Here is a 20,093-nt window from a genome sequence, read left to right as displayed (position 1 = left end):
GCTCCTAGGGATGTGCTCCTCCTCGATTAGCACGGCTCAAAATGAGACCTCTTCAAGAAGAATTGCAGAAACAATGGCAACAGACATTGGGTTCTTTCGAGGATATTATCCAAATAACTGCCCGTATGGTGGATGCACTCCATTGGTGGTCTCAAACAGCAAATCTTGCTCAAGGTCTCTCCTTTCTGCAAGCCATTCCAGGTTTCGTATTAACAGAAGACGCTTCTATGGAAGGATGGGTAAGTCATCTGCAGGATTTACAGATCCAGGGAAGATGGTCTCAGATACAGAAACAGCGGCACATCAACAGTCTGCGGTACAAAAGGGGGTGGTGATGGACGGAGCATCTGAATCAATCAAACACTCGCACCCAGTCAAAAGATCTGGGTTAAATCCATCACCGTTCTTTAGCCCACTCTGCCACCCCAGTTCAGACATGGCTATATGCAAATCAGTCTGACCTTGTGCCTCATGGGAACAGTCCAGCCTGAACTGCCAAGCCATGTCTTCCCTGGACCGGAAACAAGCTTCCGAGGACCGGTTTCTGGCATTCCAGCCGTCTTCAGCCCGGCTTGCTTGAATCCAGTGGCAAAGTGAGCAAGGGACTCACGTCTGAGTATACCCTGCCACACTTATGGCGGCCAAAAGCGGTACAAAAGGGGGTGGTGATGGACTGAGCATCTGAATCAATCAGACACTCACACCCAGTCAAAAGATCTTCGGGCCTTATTCTCGTCTCTTCAGGTTTTCCTTCCAAGGATAATAGGTTCCTCAGTGCTGGTCCGACCAACAATACGACCAGCATGTACTACATAAACAAACAAGGAGGAACAAGGTCCATAACGCTTTCCCATTAAGCGCAAGAATTGTGAGAATGGACAACGTTTCACGGAATCCCCATGAGGGCCGAGCATGTCAAGGGTGTACACAATGCATTAGCAAACTCGCTGAGCAGATCTCTATCCGGCTGCCACGAGTGGGAGTTAGAACAAACTCTTGTGAACAAGATCTTTCAGACATGGGGCAAACCAGCTGTAGATCTGTTTGCGCCACAGGAGAACAAGAAATGCCGATATTACGCCTTGAGAAGTCTTCTGAAGGTCAGAAGGTCTTCCGTCTGCCGTAGGCGGATGGGGAGGGTGTTCCATGTCTTAACGGCAAGGTGGGAGAATGATCTGCCGCCGGCGGTCACTCTTCAGATGCGGGGAGACGGTGATGAGGGCGCGGTCTTTGGAGCAGAGCTGGCGGATGGGGGTGTATAGGGTGAGTTGGCTTTTGAGGTACACTGTTCCGGTGTTGTGGAGTGGCTTGTGTGCGTGTGTGAGGAGTTTGAAGGTTATCCTCTTGGAGCCAGTGCAGGGCTCTCAGGTGGGGAGTGATATGGCTGTGCCAAAGGATGTCTAGGATCAGGCGTGCGGAGGCGTTTGGCCGAGGCTCCTGCGTAAAGGGTGTTTCCATATTCCAGTCTACTGCTGCTGACGAGAGTCTGGGTGACTGGGTGGTCCTTCTCGTTTTGGTGGGGATCCACTTGAAGATCCTGCGAAGCTTGCAGAGGGTGTTGAAGCAGGAGGAGGAGACGGCATTGGCCTGCTTCGTCATGGAGAGGGTAGAGTCAAGGATGACCCCTAGGTTGCCTGCGTGGTCGGTGGGTGTTGGGGGTGTTCCTTGTGTAGTCGCCACCAGGAGTTGTCCCAGGCCCAGGGGGTGGATCCGAGGATGAGGACCTCCGTCTTGTGCGAGTTCAGCTTTGGTCGGCTGTTCTTCATCCAGTCGGCGATGGCCTTAATTCCTTCGTGGAGGTTGGTTTTGGCAGTGTGGGGGTCCTTGGTGAGGGAGAGGATCAGCTCGGCATAGGAGATGATGTTGAGGTCCTGCCGTCGTGCGACGTGGGTGATTAATGCCATGTAGACGTTGAACAGCGTTGGGCTGAGGGATGAACCTTGGGGTATGCCGCAGATGATCCCGGTGGCTTCGGAGCGGAAGGGGGGAGGCGGACGCTCTGTGTTCTGCCAAAGAGGAAGGAGGAGGTCCAGTCCAGGGCCCTCTCTTGGATTCTGGCGTCGTAGAGGCGTGTTCGTAGTGTGCGGTGGCAGACTGCGTCGAAGGCGGCAGACAGGGCCAGGAGGATGAGGGCTGCGGTTTTCCCATTGCCGCGTTCTGGCCGAGACAGCACTGGTTCTCTGATCTGCTTCGACTCTCCATCAGGACACCGATTTGTCTGAGGCAGCACCCGAACCTCCTAACAATGTCCAACGGACAGGTACAACACCCGAACCTGCAATCGCTCAGGTTATCGGCCTGGCTCCTGAGCACAGAGAGTTCTGTAGCCTGAATATCCCGCAGGAATGCAGAGACGTATTGGCAAAAGCGAGAGCAGACAGTACCAACAAAACCTACTCTCTCAAATGGAAAAGATTTTGCATTTGGTGTTCAGAGCAAGGCCTGCGGCCACTGCACATCACACCCGAGCAGATATTGCCATATCTTCTGCATTTAGCACAGTCAGGACTGGCGCATGCATCCATAAAGGTTCACCTGGCGGCTATCTCACGGTTCACCAGAACTTTCACAGGACCTTCTCTATGGTCCAGTAGACTGGTAAAACAGTTCCTAAAGGGACTTTATAGATCCTTCCTGAGACCTCGGAAGATCCCTCTGACATGGCACCTCAATTTAGTCCTCAGCCAACTCATGAGGCATCCTTTTGAGCCCATTCATCGAGCATCCATCAAGTACATCTCATGGAAAACGGCTCTCTTACTCGCTTTAACATCTGCCAGGAGAGTAAGCAAGCTACAGGCTCTATCCATTCAGGAACCATTCATGCAGTTCAAACAGGACAGGGTGGTGCTGAGACCGAATCCTAAATTCATACCGAAAGTGCCTTCAGACTTTCATCTCAATGAACCGATAGTCCTTCGGTCTTTCTTGGCGAACCCTTCCACCGCAGCAGAAAGAACACTACATTCTTTGGATCTCAAGAGGTGTCTAAAGTTCTACCTAGACAAAACTAAGACTTTCTGAAAATCTTCTCAACTATTTGTGGCCTACAGCAGACCGAGAATGGGTCTGCCTCTCACAAAACAAAGCATCTCAAGGTGGATCTCCTCAGCGATAGCATTCTGCCATGACAAAGCCGGACGGCCTTTGAGTGATCATGTTACTGCGCATTCCACCAGGGCAATGTCCACATCGGCAGCACTGTTCGCTGGAGTGCCGATTTTGGAAATATGCAGAGCGGCGACCTGGAAAACGCCGCACACTTTCTCCAGACACTACTGCCTGAATATCGAACTTCAGAAGGATGCAGCAGTGGGCCAGGCGGTGCTTCGCCATCTCTTTCAGTGAGGTGAGCCTTCCAACATCCCGCCATCCGGGTATGCGCATTCTTTGTCTTTATAATATTCTGCTTTATGCTATCATTCCCATGTTATATGATAATATGTGTATTGTCTAACATGACTGTAAGGCAACATTACATCAGAAATGTGCATAAGTTATTACTATCTACTCTGATTCAGGCATGTGAATCTATGAAAGACACCCCTAATACTGGATAAGAAACGCGTTACTTACCTGTAACAGCAGTTATCCAGTATTGGTGTCTTTCATAGATTCACATGCAACCCTCCGGCCTCCCCTGGAAGGACTCACATCCCTCTCTAACTGTATTACGCCATACCTAGCTGGGTGCGTACGAAAATCTGAGGGACTGAGGCTCCTCCCAGGAAGGTTCTAGAGGGAGGTCATAGCTGATTGGCTGACTCTAAGAGTTTGGTCCTTTTTACATAAGGACAAGGATAGGCTACTAAGGTGAGGTCCTTAGGCCTATTTTCTCTATGTATGTCTATAGGACATTACTTTTCTATGTACCGGAGGCTCCCGTCGCGACGACGGGGAATGATTCAGGCATGTTAATCTATGAAAGACACCTATACTGGATAACTGCTGTTACAGGTAAGCAACGCGTTTCTTCTATGCCATAGGCGGGTCACTAGCCGGTCGTCTTCTGCCACTGCCAGAGCCGGGGGCACTTCCGCTGCTGCGGCTGCCGGCTCGCTATCACTTCCGCCCGGCAGCAGAACTGCGGCAGGTCGCGGATTCGATGACCTCGCCAAGGCCCATCGCGTCTGATAACTGTCACTCTCTGCTCACTGCATCGGAGCGCCTCACGACTTTGCCGGTGGGTGCCACTCCGTTCTGGGCCTCAGCTCTTGCCCTGGGGGCCTTAGTACTGGACGGATTGATGGTCGGATTAATGGATAAGGGCACTTCTCACATGGAGCTCAGCAGCTACGCGGCCATCTCTATCCGCTGCTAGCCACGCCCCTCCGCAGTCAGCACTTTCGACACAAAAGTATTAGTGCCAACCCACGTGTATAAAACGTGCACATCCACCGTGTCCTTAAACAATCAGAAACATTGAAACCAGTTTGCAATGAGTGCATTTCAAAACCGCAGCATTCGCAACACAAGCGGTTTGGGATGGGTTTAAGTAATGTACAAGATTTAAAATACAGAGCTATGGGGGAGGGAGGAGTAGCTGTTGTAGCCTTACAAACAGGACTGCCAGGTTTTGAACTGGGTAACCATGCTTGAGTGCTGGTGTCTGCTCAACGTCATGTGAAACAGGGAACTTGCAGCCAGATTCATCAAACCAGAATCAGCTCGCAAAGGGCCAGATTCTGAGAATCTTGCCCTTTGCGAGCGCTATTTTTGCATTTGGGATGCATCATCCCAAATGCAAAAATCGCAAATCTAGAAATCCCTAAATTGCGATGAATTGCATTTAAGGAATCTCAATTTGAGATTCCTTAAATGCAATTCATGAACCATTTTAAAATTGCGAAATCGCAATCTGGGGCCGCTATTTACCGCAAAGTCTAACTACGTGGTAAATAGCAAAAACTTAGAAAAATGCTCTTTAGGGCATTTTTCTAAGTTGTATGTTACACACACACATATCCTTGGGACATGTGTGTGCGCAACACCAGTGGACATTACCATTTCAGGGGTGCAACAGGGTGTACTTTTGACACCCTTGGAATTGCTTCCTTATTTGCGAATCGCTAATTGCTAATCGCAAATAAGGAATGACTCCCCATTCATTCCAATGGGCCTTTAGGCCCATAGGAATGAATGGGAAAGCCATTCCTTGTTTGCGATTCGCAATTAGCGAATCGCAAACAAGAAAGCTGTAGAAATCGCTAAAATTATTGCGATTACTACATGCATCCCGTTTTGCGAGTCTTTAATACCGAATCCTTAAAATTCGCTATTAAGGACTCGCAAAACAGGACTTTGATTAATCTGGGGGATAGTTCATAACCAATGGCAGAGTCCACACTATAAACTGAAGAGAGAAATAGTGCTGTAGTCACAGGTTGAGATTGCAACTTGGAGTACTGGGGGTGGAATAAAAAGTTGGTGCAACTCACAGCAGGTTTAATACCGTTAAAAAAAAAAAGTGGTGTGTGGAACTATCATTGAAGTAAAGAACGGAATCCACATTAAATGATGAATTGAAACAAACAAAATTGGTTTCAAATAAAAGACAAAGTTGATCTTTTAAATGAAATAAATAGAAATCATTAATAGCAAAGCATTAATAAAATAAGGATTTCGACATTGGTGTTACAAAATGACAAATTCTAGTGAAAAAATGCACACGGACAATTTGCTTTTATAGCCCTATCCCTAACCTTGGTGTGTAGAATGCTCAAGAATGCAAACCGGTGCTCTATCTCTGGTTGTCTATTACTAATGCTTTGTATTAAATCAACTGCCACCTTTCTAAGTGCTCATAAGTTAAGCATTTTGTAGAATAAAAATGTTTTGTACTCAGTTGGACGATTTATTCAGAAAGTGAATGGTTCCCTTGAAAACATTTCCCTTGGCGTACAAAAGAACACATTTTTAGAAATGGAAATTACCATAATACATCTTTTAAAGCTCTTAAACATCTCTAGAGTGTCAAAATATTTTGTTAATTCAAACTTGTTTGTTGGAAAAATCTTACTTTGGGTGTGTTTTAAAAAAAAATCTATGTGATTGAAATACTTTCTAGTTTCTGCAAAGGAAGAACGCTTCATTCAGTCGTGAGGGATCCAAAGACATCACTGGATATTAACAAAACGAGACAGATTGCGCAAGAGATTATTAAGGTAAGAAATTTAAGAGAAAAAGAATAAAATCCTCCTACATTATACAGACATGTATTGTAGTCACAAGGAGTATATTTACATGGAGTGTGCTGTCTTGGAAGAGCTACCAGATGGTGTATTAGAGTTTCATAATGGTCATCTTTAATCCCCAAGTTTGCAGATAACAATAAAAGGGGTTCCCTTGACAGAGTACCCTTGGCTGGTAAAGTGAGAATAAGGCACCATTAGAACCTGTCTAACCAATAAGAAATTAGCTTTTATCCTTTGGAAAATCTGGATGCAGACAATTAAGAATGAATTAGATTCTCAAACATAATCTTTTGAAACATTCAAAAGTAATTTGTAGTAGATTACACATACATTTAACCTTTATGTGATTCTTCTTTTCTATAGGCGAGAGAACAAGACTTGGAAATCAGAGCTACTAAGAGGTCTTAAACAAAGCTAGATAAATAATTCCGTTTATAAAACATAATTATGTATGTGGTGAGAAATGAAGGGTAGTGCTGCAATGTGCAGAGAAAATACAGAGCCACAATAAATTTAAGCATAATAAAAAAAACAATATGGTTGGTTGATAAAGCTGAAAATGATGGCAAATGCATTGCATCGCTGTCAGTTCTCAGAGGTGAGGCACATCTACATCAACTTGAACCATGAAACTTTTAACTTTTGATAGTGATTTAAGCAATGATGAGGACCATCATCAAAAGTTTCAAAAGGTTATCTTAGGGGATTGAAGAAACCCCTTTTGTTGCCTACTGCTGCCACCACATTTATGTATTTGTCCTCCCGATTAATAATTTGTCACCAGTTTCCCTATACCTATACTGATACTGGTATTTTGTTTTCAAAATGCAACAGTTTTATTCTGACTGATCATTGTTCCATATTTCTCTAATATTCACTTACTCCAGTATTGGATCTTTAATGGCTATGCATGCTTGAATCATTCACCGACAAAGAAATGGGAGTCCCTGGTACCATTAGAAAGCAGTGTAATGTTAAACATAGCCTGGGAAGACCACAAAACGCTCACTTTAGTAGCACATCTTTGTCATTTAAAAAAAGGGAACTTAACTTTTAAGCTTCAACCAATCAAGGTGCATCACCCTCTAGAACACTCCTGTCAGAGGCTTCTGTCTCTCAGATTTTCTACTGCACGTCATATGAGGGAGTCTCCACTGAGCTCTGCTCAGGTCAACTGTTTCCAGTATTCAGAAAGAGTTATTTCGATCTATCTTGTACTACTAACTTCCAGATGCTTCACATCTGGCTGTACAATGTCAGAGCAAACAAAGAAAGGTCCTTTTTGACCATGTGGGACCCGTGGAAAGAAAAGGCTTCACTCAGAAGATGAGTACACCGTACCAATCTGGGTCTCAACAGTTTTTGCCGCAGTACCAGCAGTGACAGCCCCCTCGGGCGGCCTACTCTAGGCAGACCCAGAAAGGAAAATTAGGTCGACAGGGAAAAGACACAGGACATCGTCAGTGACGAACTACAGGCACCGGGTACCCGCCCATCCCCTGTAGCATGTCTCACAGACAAAATAACCAGTCACCTGCACGAATGGAAGAAAATAACAACAAACCAATGGGTTTTAATCTAATTTAATTCAGCCTCATGCTGGAATTCATTAAAAAATACCTCCAATTCCACTCCAGAAATCCCCACAGCAACATTTTCTCAGGTTAGAAGTCCATGCTCAGCAAAGGGACCATAGAAAAAATCCCTAGAAACCAGAGGTGAAAAGGTTTCCACTCCTGTTTCTTCTTAGTCCGATCGAAGTCTGGGGAATGAGACCAATCCTGGATCTGAGAAAACTGAACAAATATCTCAGGAAGCAGACATTCCACATGCAATCACTCCAGGATATCCTACAGCTTTTAAACCCGGGAGATTATATGACCACATTATGTCTCCAGAATGCATATTTTCATGTCCCCATACATCCACACTATCGAAAATATTTAAGATTCACTTTTACCTGCAGCCATTATCAGTACAAAGTCCTCCCATTCGGCCTGAAATATCCCCTCCAATTTTCTAAAAGTGCCTGGCACCAGTAGGAGCATCCTTGGGACAAGAAAAACACAAGTCTTTTTTTATCTTGACTGGCTAGTCAAGGCACCTTCCCACCAGTCTGTGCAGGGGTCAACCAAGGCCTGCCTACACCTTTTCAACAAATTGGGCATTGCACTGAATCCGCAAAAGTCAATCCTTCATACATCCAAGTGGGTACACTGGATACAATGATGAGCACAGCATACCCCACACCAGAAAGCCAGACAAGATTGCTGCTCTTAACACATCTAGTGCAAAGAAAAAAGTAACTTTCTGGTCCCCTCTACAATCTCTGCTAGGGATGATTTCATCTTGCATTCCCTTGGTCCCATTCTGCCGCCTGTGAATGTGTAGTTGCAAGAGGAGCTGGACAGGCAGTGGATTCAAACACAAGGCTCTTTCGACGAAACCATCCAAGTGACCCCCGGGATGCACACAGCTTTGTCTTGGTAATATCGAGAGTCAAATCTCTCAGTCGACCGGACATTCATACCCTAAGCATCACCTCAGACACTTCTTTAGAGGGTTGGGGAGCTCATCTGCAGGACCTCCAAGTTAGTGGCGAGCTCAGCTGCTCCTTCACATCAACCTGCTAGAACTCAAGGCAGTGCATCTAGTCTTACAAGCCTTTCTGCCCAGTATAAGAAAGCCTGCACTGCTCAACACCACGACCATGCACTATATCAACAAACAAGGTGGCACAAGGTCTCACTCTCTGTCCCAAGAGGCACATAGAATTTGGGAGTGGTTGATCGGTCACCAGGTGACTCTGAAGCCAGAACATTAGCAGGGGAAGCAGAATGTTATAGCAGGCCCTCTACACAAGATGAGAAGTACTTGCCACTAATGGGAGATGAATCAGGATATCCTGGTGGAAATCTTTCATCATTGGGACAGACTGAATCTGGACTTGTTTGCAACATCCCAGAATCAGAAATGACAGTTCGAGCAAGCTGGTATCCGCAGCCGAGGTCGTGAGAAATGCATTTTGGAGCGCATTGTCTGGAATCTTTGCCTTCGCTTTTCCTCCAACTCCTCTCCTCGCAAGGGCCCTCATGAAGATGAACGCAGAGCCTTGCAGGATCATTCTCATCCCTCTGAGGTGGCCAGGGCAACATTGGTTCATGGAGTTTCTTCTCATATCAGAAAAACACCATATCCAACTTCCACCACTTCTATCTCTACTGACAATGAGCCAAGGCCAAGTGCTTCCCCTGGATCTGAAATCCTTATACTTGTGAACCTGGTTCCTGAATTCAATGAATTTGCGTATCTCAACATCCCAGGAGAATGAAGGGATATTTTAGCCAGGGCTTGTGCAGATAGTACAAACAAGACTTACAGCCTTAAATCCAAGCAGTTTTGCATCTGTGTCAGTGGTCCAAAGTGCACCCAGTATCATCTACACCGTAAGAAAGCCATCCTTATTTTCTACATCTAGCACAATCCGGTCTCGCTCATGCTTCCATTAAGGTTCTCCAAGCAGCCAAATCCCGCTTCCGAACATCAGCTGCATCATCTTTTTTTTCGTTTAGCAGATTGATGAAACAATTTCTCAAAGGTCTATTCAGGGTGTTTCCGCCAGTGAGGCATCCTCCACTACTCTGGCAACTTAACACTGTGCTTTCCCAACTAATGAAAAGAACATTTGAGCCTATTCACATAATGGACATTACATTTCTGTTTTGGAAAGTGGCACTCCTGTTTGCACTGACCTCAGTAAGATGGGTTGGAAAAATACAGGCTTTCATCATTCAAGAACGTTTGTTACAATTCAGGAACAATAGGGTGATTCTGCGAACAAATCCAAAATTAATTCCAAAAGTCCCATCACATTTCTACTTAAATCAACTGATAATTCCAAATATTTTTTTCCCGGATCCCAAGACATCAGCAGAAAGGACATTGCATTCCTTGGATGTAAAAAAATGTCTAAAATGTTACCTTGACAAAAGGAAACACTTCCTCAAATCCAATCAGTTAGTAATAGCCTGTAGTGCTCCTAGAGAGGGTTATCCACTCTCAAAACAGAGCATAGCACGATGGATAACCAGTGCCATAAATGTTGCCATCAGAAAGCTGGCAAGCCTTTACAAACCAAGGTGCAACCTCATTCAACCAGAAGTGTATCGACTTCGACGGCGCTATTTGCCGATGTGTCTATCCAAGACATCTGCTGAGCAGCGACCTGGAAGACTAGACACACCTATATGCAGCACTGCTGGTAGGATTCCATAGTTTAAAGAGCTGCAACAGTGGGCCAGGCAGTATTATGGCATCTTTTCCAGTAAAGGTGAACTATCATAGTAAGCGATACCCACCGTTCTCTAAAGTGTTTAGCATATTTTACATTGTTTATATACGTACAGATGTATAGCCAAGCATACAATTTAATTCTGATGTTCATACAAAAAATGTGCTTCTCAACTGCAATGTATTCTGATTCAAACATGTGAATCTATGAAAGATCCAATGCTAGAGTAAGAAAATAAGTTACCTGTAACTGTAGTTTTCCAGTATTTGTATCTTTCATAGATTCACATGTGACCCTCCTCTTCCCCTGAGAGGCTCAACTTCTCTTTGATATTGTAATTAACCCTGGGCGTAGTTTGCATAGTAGTGCTACGCGTAGCTATGCAAAGTGTACTTTGCACTACACACCCTATGCGTAGCTATGCGAACTGCATAGTGCGGTAGGGAAAATGCTGTTAGCACTGATTGCACAGTGTTGGATGCTTGTCCGCACTGTGCAATCATTGCAAACGGCATCTTGCACAGTACAAGCAGTCGTTTTCTGCTGCTCAAGTAGATTTTTACTCGGCGGCAGCTTTCTCAATGCGGACTGGTAGTTTTTCATCGCGAGCATACGCGACCACTCGCAATGAGAAGCCTGGCCTCCCTGCGTTGAGAATCTCGCCGGGAGGTTCTTTTTCCACGCTCGCGATCGGCAACTTGATGTTGCTAATCGCGAACCAGGAAAAAGTCTCGCCGTGAAGTTGATTTTGCTCACTCGTGGTCGCCAACTTGATGTTGAAGACCGCGAGCAAGCAAAAAATGCCCGCTACGTGTTTTTGCACTGTGCTACGTGCAATTCACGTAGTGCTTAGTAGCGCAAACTACGCACGCTCCGCGAGCGTAGCGTAGTACTGCGCCCAGGGTTAATTGTAATTATTCACACTTGTGCTCTGAACATTTTAGAGAAGTAGCCTCTGAGAGGAGTGTTCTAAAGGCGGATGCAACCTGATTGGTTGGAGCTTAAAAGTTTAGTCTCTTTTTTAAAATGATAAAGATGTATTATTAAGTGAGGGTTTTATGGCCTTTCCAGGCTATGTTTAACATTACACCGCTTTCAAATGGTACTGTGGGACTCCCACTTCGACTACAGGAAATGATTCAAGCAAGAGAATCTATGAAAGATACCAATACTGGAGAACTACAGTTACAGGTAAGTAACTTATGTTCTTAGGATTTACAAGTACACTAGCATAAACTGATTTGAAGGTTTGGATTAAGCTGAATGAAAAGATTGATTATTAGAGAACAGGCCAATCCAAATGATCATTTGCACTAGGTCAGAACAGTCAGAGGCACTTTTCACTGTCTTATTTTTCTGTATAGTGTACATGTGGTTGCTACAAATGGTGAGGAATCTAGCAACAATGAACTTTTTGAGTATCGCAAAGAATGTGTAAAACTGACACTTTAGAGTTCATTACTTTTTCTATAGTTATGCTCTCCACTTCGAAACTCAACCTCACACACATTATTAGCCTAATAGACCCAGACAAATTAATTAAAGTTTACATAGTTTGAAATGTTTATTCTCCTGGTTGCACAAAGGACTTTGGTAACCGATGCTTGTAACATGTTATCACAAAATAGTATTTGTTTAAATGATATATAATGATCTATAAATAATGAAATATAATTTAATGCAATCTATGTTTTATGGATCTCTTCTATCTGAAATGATAATGTGCGAATTAAATTGATTGTTGGATGAGTAAGACAGTGATTTTAAAAGTTGTCAAAGGATTTTAAAGAATTATTAGGGAGAAAAATAAATGGACACTAGTGAAAACTGCCCTCCAAGTTCTGCACTTGACTATGTCCCTTGGACCAAAATTACAGTGATTTTTAATGTTTAAGATAGCAGTATAGGTATTCAAAATATTTATCTCTAGTAACTATAACTCATGCTCTATGGTAACTGTAACTGGTGCCCAAGCCATGCCTAGTCTTTTCATCAAAAATTTCATTTCAGATTTTGCAGTGATGTTATCAATGAGGTCTTAGAACATGCCATGAGTTGTGTAATATGGGAGGTAATTAACAGTGCAGGGCGAGGGTGCGAGTTATAGTTACCTTTGGGCACGAGTTGTAGTTACTTGAGATAAATATAAGTCATGAATTTCAGTGTTTTTTGTTAGTTTAAAACGTTTCATTGGCACCGCAATTTTCACCTAATTGTTACGTAATTTTAACCTTTGTTTTTTTCAGTGAATTTCTAGGGTATTTTTAGAGTAAAGTAATATTTTATTAATAAACGTTAAAGCCAACCATCGCAGTAAGAAGGTTGGTCAGGCCCTGCCGCCAACCCCTCGCAGGCAAGCAACGCTGCAAACAGCCTTCGACCTTGCGTAGTGTGGGATTGGCCACAGGGCCGGCCTTGCATTCAACCCCCATAAGCAGCCAACCCCCACCATTTATGGCCTTCTGCCTTATTTGTTTCGGCCTCGTGGCATGGGGTCCCAAAGGCCTCTTAAGGCTCGGGATGGGGGCCGCATGCTTCCCTCACCTGAATAATAAATAATGCCGTTGAGCTTTTAATTATTTTTTTAATAAATGTCGCGCTTTCGTGGGTGTCTCATGGGAGTCTGGCAGGACTGCGACTTTTAAAAGATATATTTTATTTTTTGTGGCCCCCGATGGGGTCCCTTTGGGACCCGCCCCCCACTGAGCTGAGGGAGGCATGGTGCCCCTACCCTGCAGCCGTATATATATATTTTTTCAATTAGACTCAGAACTGGGGACTAAGACCTGTAATGGCAGCCTGCTAAATTTTTCTTCCTGTTGCAAGAAGCCATTTAAGGCTTCTGTGGGATAAAGATGGTCCGAGGGTAAAAAATTTCCCCTAAGCCAATCATAAGGCTCTATTTTAAAAACATTGGGCTAGAGAAACTCTTGTGAGAGCCCCTCAAACCCAAAGTCCAGATATACACATTTTTGGGCAGCTTAATATCGCCAAAACTACTGAACAAATTTACACTAAATCGCAAACAGCATGCTTTCTGTACAAGATCTAGAATCCTTGCAAATCTGGTGTAATTCTGTTCAGTAGATTTTAGTGATATTGCTAAGTTTCCAAAAAGTATATGGAAAATGCTTGGGGTTGTTCTGTTCGGAATCCCTGTTTTTCTCAGCTCTCACTTGACGGATCACCCTTAAACATTCCAGGAAGGTGCTTAGGTGGATTAACCTTATATGAGGAAAGTTTTGCAAAGATTCATCAGGTGGCACCAAACCAAAAACCGCGTGGTCAATGGAAAATTAGACCTAACTACAACTGCACAGTGGCAACCACCACTGGGAGGGAGAAAGGGAGGGATGGATTCATAGATGGATATATATATCCACCCTACACCCCTCCACCTCCTCACCCCCCATGTCGCAGAAGCCACCCTGAAGTTACGGTTAGGATTTCCAGTCATAGATATTCCCCAAACCTTTGGCCTCTAATAACATAGCCCCTATTAGACCAATCTCCTCAATACTTTCCGGACCTGTAGCTTTTTCTATATTGGCTGAGGATGGAAAGCTACTCTGTGATTGGTCAAAGGGATGCATAGATAAAAGGGTGATCCCAAAATGTGTTTTTCCACCAATGCATTTTCCATAGACTTTTGTATCTTGTGAAGCGTGAAAAACGGGTTTCCATGAAATCTGGCTGTATGGTGCGCCGATGATCCTTGTGGGTAGCACAGATAATTATTGTATTTTTTTAAAGTTATAATGCATTTTAACTTAGTGATATCTTTTGTTGAGGTACTTTCACAAAATGTAGTGGTACTTTGAGGAGGTATCCCTGTATATAGCAATAACAAGTCATTATATTTTATTTTACAACTTTATTTATTAAGCATTTCATGTTTACACTGGGAAACATCATTCAAGTGGAGATAACATTACCTTTTCAACACGCCTAAGGGTTTCATATATATTCATCAAAACACAAATAACCCTAGACTCTATGCATGGTAGGGAACCAGAGGCTATGCGGCCTCTAAGGTGAGCTGGCCTCCGATCACAAATGTTTTAAACACAACTGAGCCACTCAAGCATTTATTTCAATCAGTGTTACACTTTACAGCAGCCGATTTCTGAACATCCACAAAAATGTGATAGGATGCCTTCACACACCGCCAGGTCTCATGCTTCATCATAGGACTCCCCACGCTCTTCAAAAACCTGGTTTGATGAAGAGCGGGCCTACACCTGAAGGTCAGGAAAGCAACTAGGAATAAACCCTTGACATAAATAAATTAAATTAAAAGCAAATGGGATATGCCGGACTGACCTTCATATTTACACGGAATACTTCTTAGTATTAAAAACCAACTTGGGGAAAAGGGGAACTAGTCCCCATCACCACTCACTCCATCAACATGTTTGTCTGATCAATCAGAACATTTGTAAAGCGCACTATTCACCCGTGCGGGTCTCAAGGCGCTGGGGGTGGGGGTGGGGGAAGGCGGGAAGCTGCTACTGCTCGAATAGCCATGTCTTGAGTAGTCTTCTGAAGGTTAGCAGGTCCTGGGTCTGCCGTAGGAGGGTGGGGAGGGTGTTCCAGGTCTTGGCGGCAAGGTGGGAGAACGAGCTGCCGCCGGAGGTCGCTCTTCAGATGCGGGTGGCGAGGGAAGGATCGGCGGAGCGGAGCTGGCGGTTGGGAGTGTAGAAGGTGAGACGTCTGTTGAGGTATGCTGGTCCGGTGTCGTGGAGTGCCTGGTGTGCATGGGGGAGGAGCTTAAAGGTGATCCTCTTGTTGACGGGGAGCCAATGCAGGTCTTTCAGGTGGGGTGTGATGTGGCTGCGGTGAGGGATGTTGAGGACCAGGCGTGCAGAGGCATTCTGAATGTGTTATAGTCGTTTCAGGAGTTTGGCTGAGGCTCCTGCGTACAGGGCGTTTCCGTAGTCCAACCTGCTGCTGACGAGGGCCTGGGTGACCATTCTTCTTGTTTCGGTGGGGATCCACCTGTAGATCTTGCAGAGCATGCACAGGGTGTTGAAGCACGAGGACGAGGTGGCGTTGACCTGCATATTCATGGAAAGAGTAGAGTCTAGGATGAACCCCAGGTTGCATGCGTGGTCGGTGGATGTTGGTTCTGTTCCTAGTGCGGTCGGCCACCAGGAGTCGTCTCCGGCAGAGGGGCTGGAGCCGAGGATGTGGACTTCTGTCTTGTCCCAGTTTAGCTTCAGGCGGCTGTTCTTCATCCACTCAGTGATGGCCTTCATTCCTTCATGGAGGTTGGTTTTGGCGGTGAGGGGGTCCTTGGTGAGGGATAGGATCAGCTGGGTGTTGTCAGCGTAGGAGATGATGTTGAGGTCATGTAGTTGGGCGACGTGGGCGAGCGGTGCCATTTAGATGTTGAACAATGTCAGGCTGAGGGATGAGCCTTGGGGTACGCCGCAGATAATATCGGTGGCTTCGGAGCGGAAAGGGGGGAGGCGGACACTCTGGGTTCTGCCCAAGAGGAAGGATGCCGTCCAGTACAGAGCCTTGTTTCGGATCCCTGCATCGTGGAGGCGTGTGCGCAGGGTGCGTCGGCAGACAGTGTCGAAGGCGGCTGACAGGTCCAGGAGGATGAGGGCCGCAGTTTCGCCTTTGTCCAGAAGGGCCCTGATGTGTTCGGTGGTGGCGATGAGGGCAGTTTTGGTGCTGTGGTTGCTGCGGAACCCAGACTGGGTCAGGTCCAGGATGCTGTTCTCCTCAAGGTAGCGGGTCAGTTGTCTGTTGACGATCTTCTCGACTACCTTCGCCGGGAAGGGGAGCAGAGAGATGGGCCAGAAGTTCTTGAGGTCCTTAGGGTCAGCCTTGGGGTTCTTGAGTAGGACGTTCTTCCAGCTCTCCGGGAAGGTCGCTGTTTCGAACGAGATGTTGATGGCTTTCCAGAGATGGGGTGCGATGGTGGTGCTGGCTTTGTTGAAGATGTGGTGTGGGCATGGGTCTGACGGAGATCCGGAGTGGATGGTGTCAATTATTTTGATGGTGTCGTCGTCGCTTATGTTGATCCAGGAGAGCAGGGGTTCGGTGCGGATGGTGGCCGTGGGGACGAGGGTCTCAGTGGCTGTCGGGCGGTCTGATGGCTCATTACTTTAGTCTACTCCACTATACCACAATATCCTGTACCAACTTTAACAGCACTCTCCTCCAGTATATTCTGCCACACTCCACTTAATAACACTGTTCGCCTAACCACAAACCTAAACTGGACAAATATTACAAATTTGTAATCTTCTGTGGCGAGTGAGGTGCGAAGTCTGTGTATGGAGGTACGCGGGTTATATGAATTTTAAGGTAGTGTCTAAGGATAAATGTGACTTAAGTATGACATATAAATTTGAAATTGGTGCATAAATGATAAATTAAAAACATAACTATAACTTTAGAATGTCTGATGTTTGTGTGGTTTAAGCTGGGTTTGTATAGCAAACATAATTAAAGTTTTCCTAACTATAACTTATTTAACCTTATTATTATTATTAACATTTTGGTTCTCAGTCACATAGTTGTGTGACTAGACTTTGCTTTTCAATCCTGTTAAATCCAGAACCCTGCATGGTCATTACCATGCCTGCTTGTGCATCCAGGAAGAGATGTGCCATGCACTGCAGTTCCCTTTTTCACCATTTTTTGTTGGATAGAACTTACTTATCAGCTAGGACCTGGGTTAGGTCATAGACACAGACCTTTACAAGAGTGAGTCAGTAGGCGTTCAATCCAGTGACACAGATAAAAAGGTCTGGCCACAACTACTGATTCACAAAAAATGTATGCTGCTACTACTGTTGTATATGATAAACCCTTAACAAGGACGTTAGTCATCTGTCAGTGATATGAGGGGACGATTTGTGTGCCGCTCCAGGTCCAGGACCTCACTCATGTGAAGATACAGTCCAAGGCCATTGCACACTCACCAGAATAGTGTAAGGGTGGGGCCAAAATAAAAACGCATTAGCAAAACCAATTGGCCTGGCATTGGCTGCCAACCTTTTAGCTTTGTCAATTCTTGTTTTGTCATGGTTTTTGTAAATCTATAGTGCATGGGGAGCTGGCGGAGTCCTTGCAAGTATAAATATTTATTTTTAAAGTGTTAAAAGTAAAAATATTTTCCGGGTTCAAAATGCACACATTGCCATGGCGCTAAAGACACCACTTTGAGGGTAAATGTGCTCCTTGTGAAAGAGCAGAATGAAATCTCTCACGGTGAAGTTAGCCACTGACTGAAGTGGTTTGACCCATTGCCCCATGCTGAATGCTATAGTGGGTAGAAGAAATATTTGACTGGCACAACTACAGACCAATAGATGACGAGGGCTGGCTGCAAGCCTCTATAAGTAAGTATAGTGCATATATAGTTTTTGTAAAATCAAAAAAACTTGGGTACCGCCAGACCTAAGAAACAAGTACACCAGATACTGGCAGGGAACGCATTTGTACACCATTCAGAGGATAGTTCCATCCCAACAGCTCTGCTGTACATTGATTTATAGCTGCGGTAGGGAATTAGGGACTACTTTCTTTTATGTTTTTTAAGACTTTGAGTAGTGGTTCTTGACCTGTGGTCCATGAACCTGTGCGGGTCTGTGAGCAGTGCTGGTTGGTGATCCACAAAAATGGTGGGTTGACATAAATCAAATGAAACAGAATACAAATAAACCTTTACATTTTTAAATGAGAGAATGGTTTCACTTACCTTGTATTAGACTGTAGCACGCCCTCAGTATTATCTAGAGGCTCCCGACACCTCCAGCGCAGTTCTAGCAGTTCCTAATCCAATCCAGACACTGCCCTCATGCTGCATGAGATAAGTGTCTCGATTGGCTCGAGCAGGCTGCTTCAGTGCTCCGCAGAGCACTGAAGTGCCTGTGCCTGCTCTTCAACGGAGAGGTTGAATTATGCATGTCTGTTTGGCCGTAATAATGTAGCCGGCCAAACCAACATGCACAATTTAATTTGAAAGGTCTACTCTGCATTGCTGCCAATCAGCAGCAATGATGCACTGGCCCCGCCCGGCCCTCTCCTTTTGGCAGAAAGCTGGAAAACTATAATGGTGATACACTCCTTTTATTACCATTTCATTTTTAGGTCTCGCCTCCCAATGCGCATGCGCATTGAGCGGAGCGAGACTATAGAGGCTTAAACAGAGGTTTACCTAGACTGGCGATTTGATGCTGTGCCCGTGCGCTTTTAGGTCAATGCGCAAACGCATTGACCTAAAATGCGCGTGCACACCATCAAATCGCCAGCCATCTGTTAACCCAGCTTGGCGCCTCTGCTCCTGCTCTCTCCTGGCTGCTCCTCCCCTAATTATTCACGGCCGGCCGGCCGTACTTTCACTTTCACGGCCGGCTGGCCGTGTCTCGTTTTATTTTATTTACTGTCGGGTCACAGGATCCGACCCACTTAAAGCACTGTCTCTCCCCTATTCGAGCACTACTCGGTCTTCTCATTAACGTTATTAGCACAGCTTGGAAAGCATGCCATGCTTAGCACAACTTGTTTACGATATATGTGTACCCTACTACCTGGTCTGCCTTGCACTCTTATGCAGGATTCTGAGCTCTGCTCATCTGACTGGCCTGCTCCATAATGTTAGTGTGGTCCCTTACATCGTGAGAAAAAAAACTCCCCTCGAATGTGAAGCTTCTTATCCTTGCTCTGTTTGGCATTCAGTGAATTGCTTGCGCTTATATGACTATATTCTATTTTGTGCAATTAGTATCTAACAGGGTCCAATTGAAGAATTGCCTGTTTAAAAAGAGGCAGTTGCTCCCGAATATAATCTTTGTAAATTTGTCTCACGTTCTTTAACTCACGGCCGACTGAGACGAGTGAAACCTTTCTGTAACATTTGTGGGACATTAACCCCACTTTACCTAAACCCTTGCAGGATTCCATTTCTGCTCTCATTACTGTTGATGTTAGGAATCCTCCCTCCCCTAGTCATCACGGGAATCCCAGCTCGAGGTCAAGCCATTTGCCTTTAGTTATAAAAGGGAACTTTATCAGATCACACGTGATTAAAGAAACAAAAAAGGCAAGCAATCCATTCCCTTAAAAATAGCAAAGAGAAGTTGAGACTTTCTCGAACTTCCTTCTTTTGGCTTCTAAATGCTTTTAAAACTATAACCTCAAATCAGATTGCTGCCTTAGATCCATTTAGTTCATTGTTTCTTTTTGTAGTGAGGATTGTGGAAATCCTCTGCCCAGTAGGAGCGGCGACGGGGAGGGGCTGGTTCCTGATTTGAGATGTTTAGCTGTTTTACTATGCTATGGGAGTTGTAAGAATACTGGTTTCTTAGTTTCGGCTACATTGCCTCACTTTGTAAATTTGCACACATACAGGTTTGGGTCCATCTATATTGAACGGGTGAGAATGAGGCTATAATAGTGAAGCCTCATAAACGAAGACATAATACTAGCATGTGTATTAGTCACTATGAAGTATACTGTATAGGGATGTTTTGGAGAAGGCAAAAGTAATGTATACTGCAATTTTTTTTTTTACATATACTTTGTCAACATCATAGCAGAAAGCAGAGCAAGCCCTAAAATGCTTTTAAGGCAAGCATTTTACAAAG

At 44.9% G+C, this 20,093-nt stretch overlaps 1 protein-coding gene across 1 annotated transcript in view; it reads left to right on the top strand.

Moving 5' to 3' along the window:
• The window catches only part of KSR1 (kinase suppressor of ras 1), a 588,594-nt gene that overhangs the window by 508,006 nt on the left and 60,495 nt on the right, over positions 1-20,093 (top strand). Inside the window, 1 exon segment of the mRNA XM_086954818.1 lies at positions 6,068-6,164. Coding sequence (XP_086810944.1) covers positions 6,068-6,164 — 97 coding nt within the window.

This window comes from Lissotriton vulgaris, chromosome 2_1 (assembly GCF_964263255.1).
Source record: "Lissotriton vulgaris chromosome 2_1, aLisVul1.2, whole genome shotgun sequence".
NCBI lineage: Eukaryota > Metazoa > Chordata > Amphibia > Caudata > Salamandridae > Lissotriton > Lissotriton vulgaris.
This window is presented reverse-complemented; position numbering and strand designations above follow the sequence as displayed.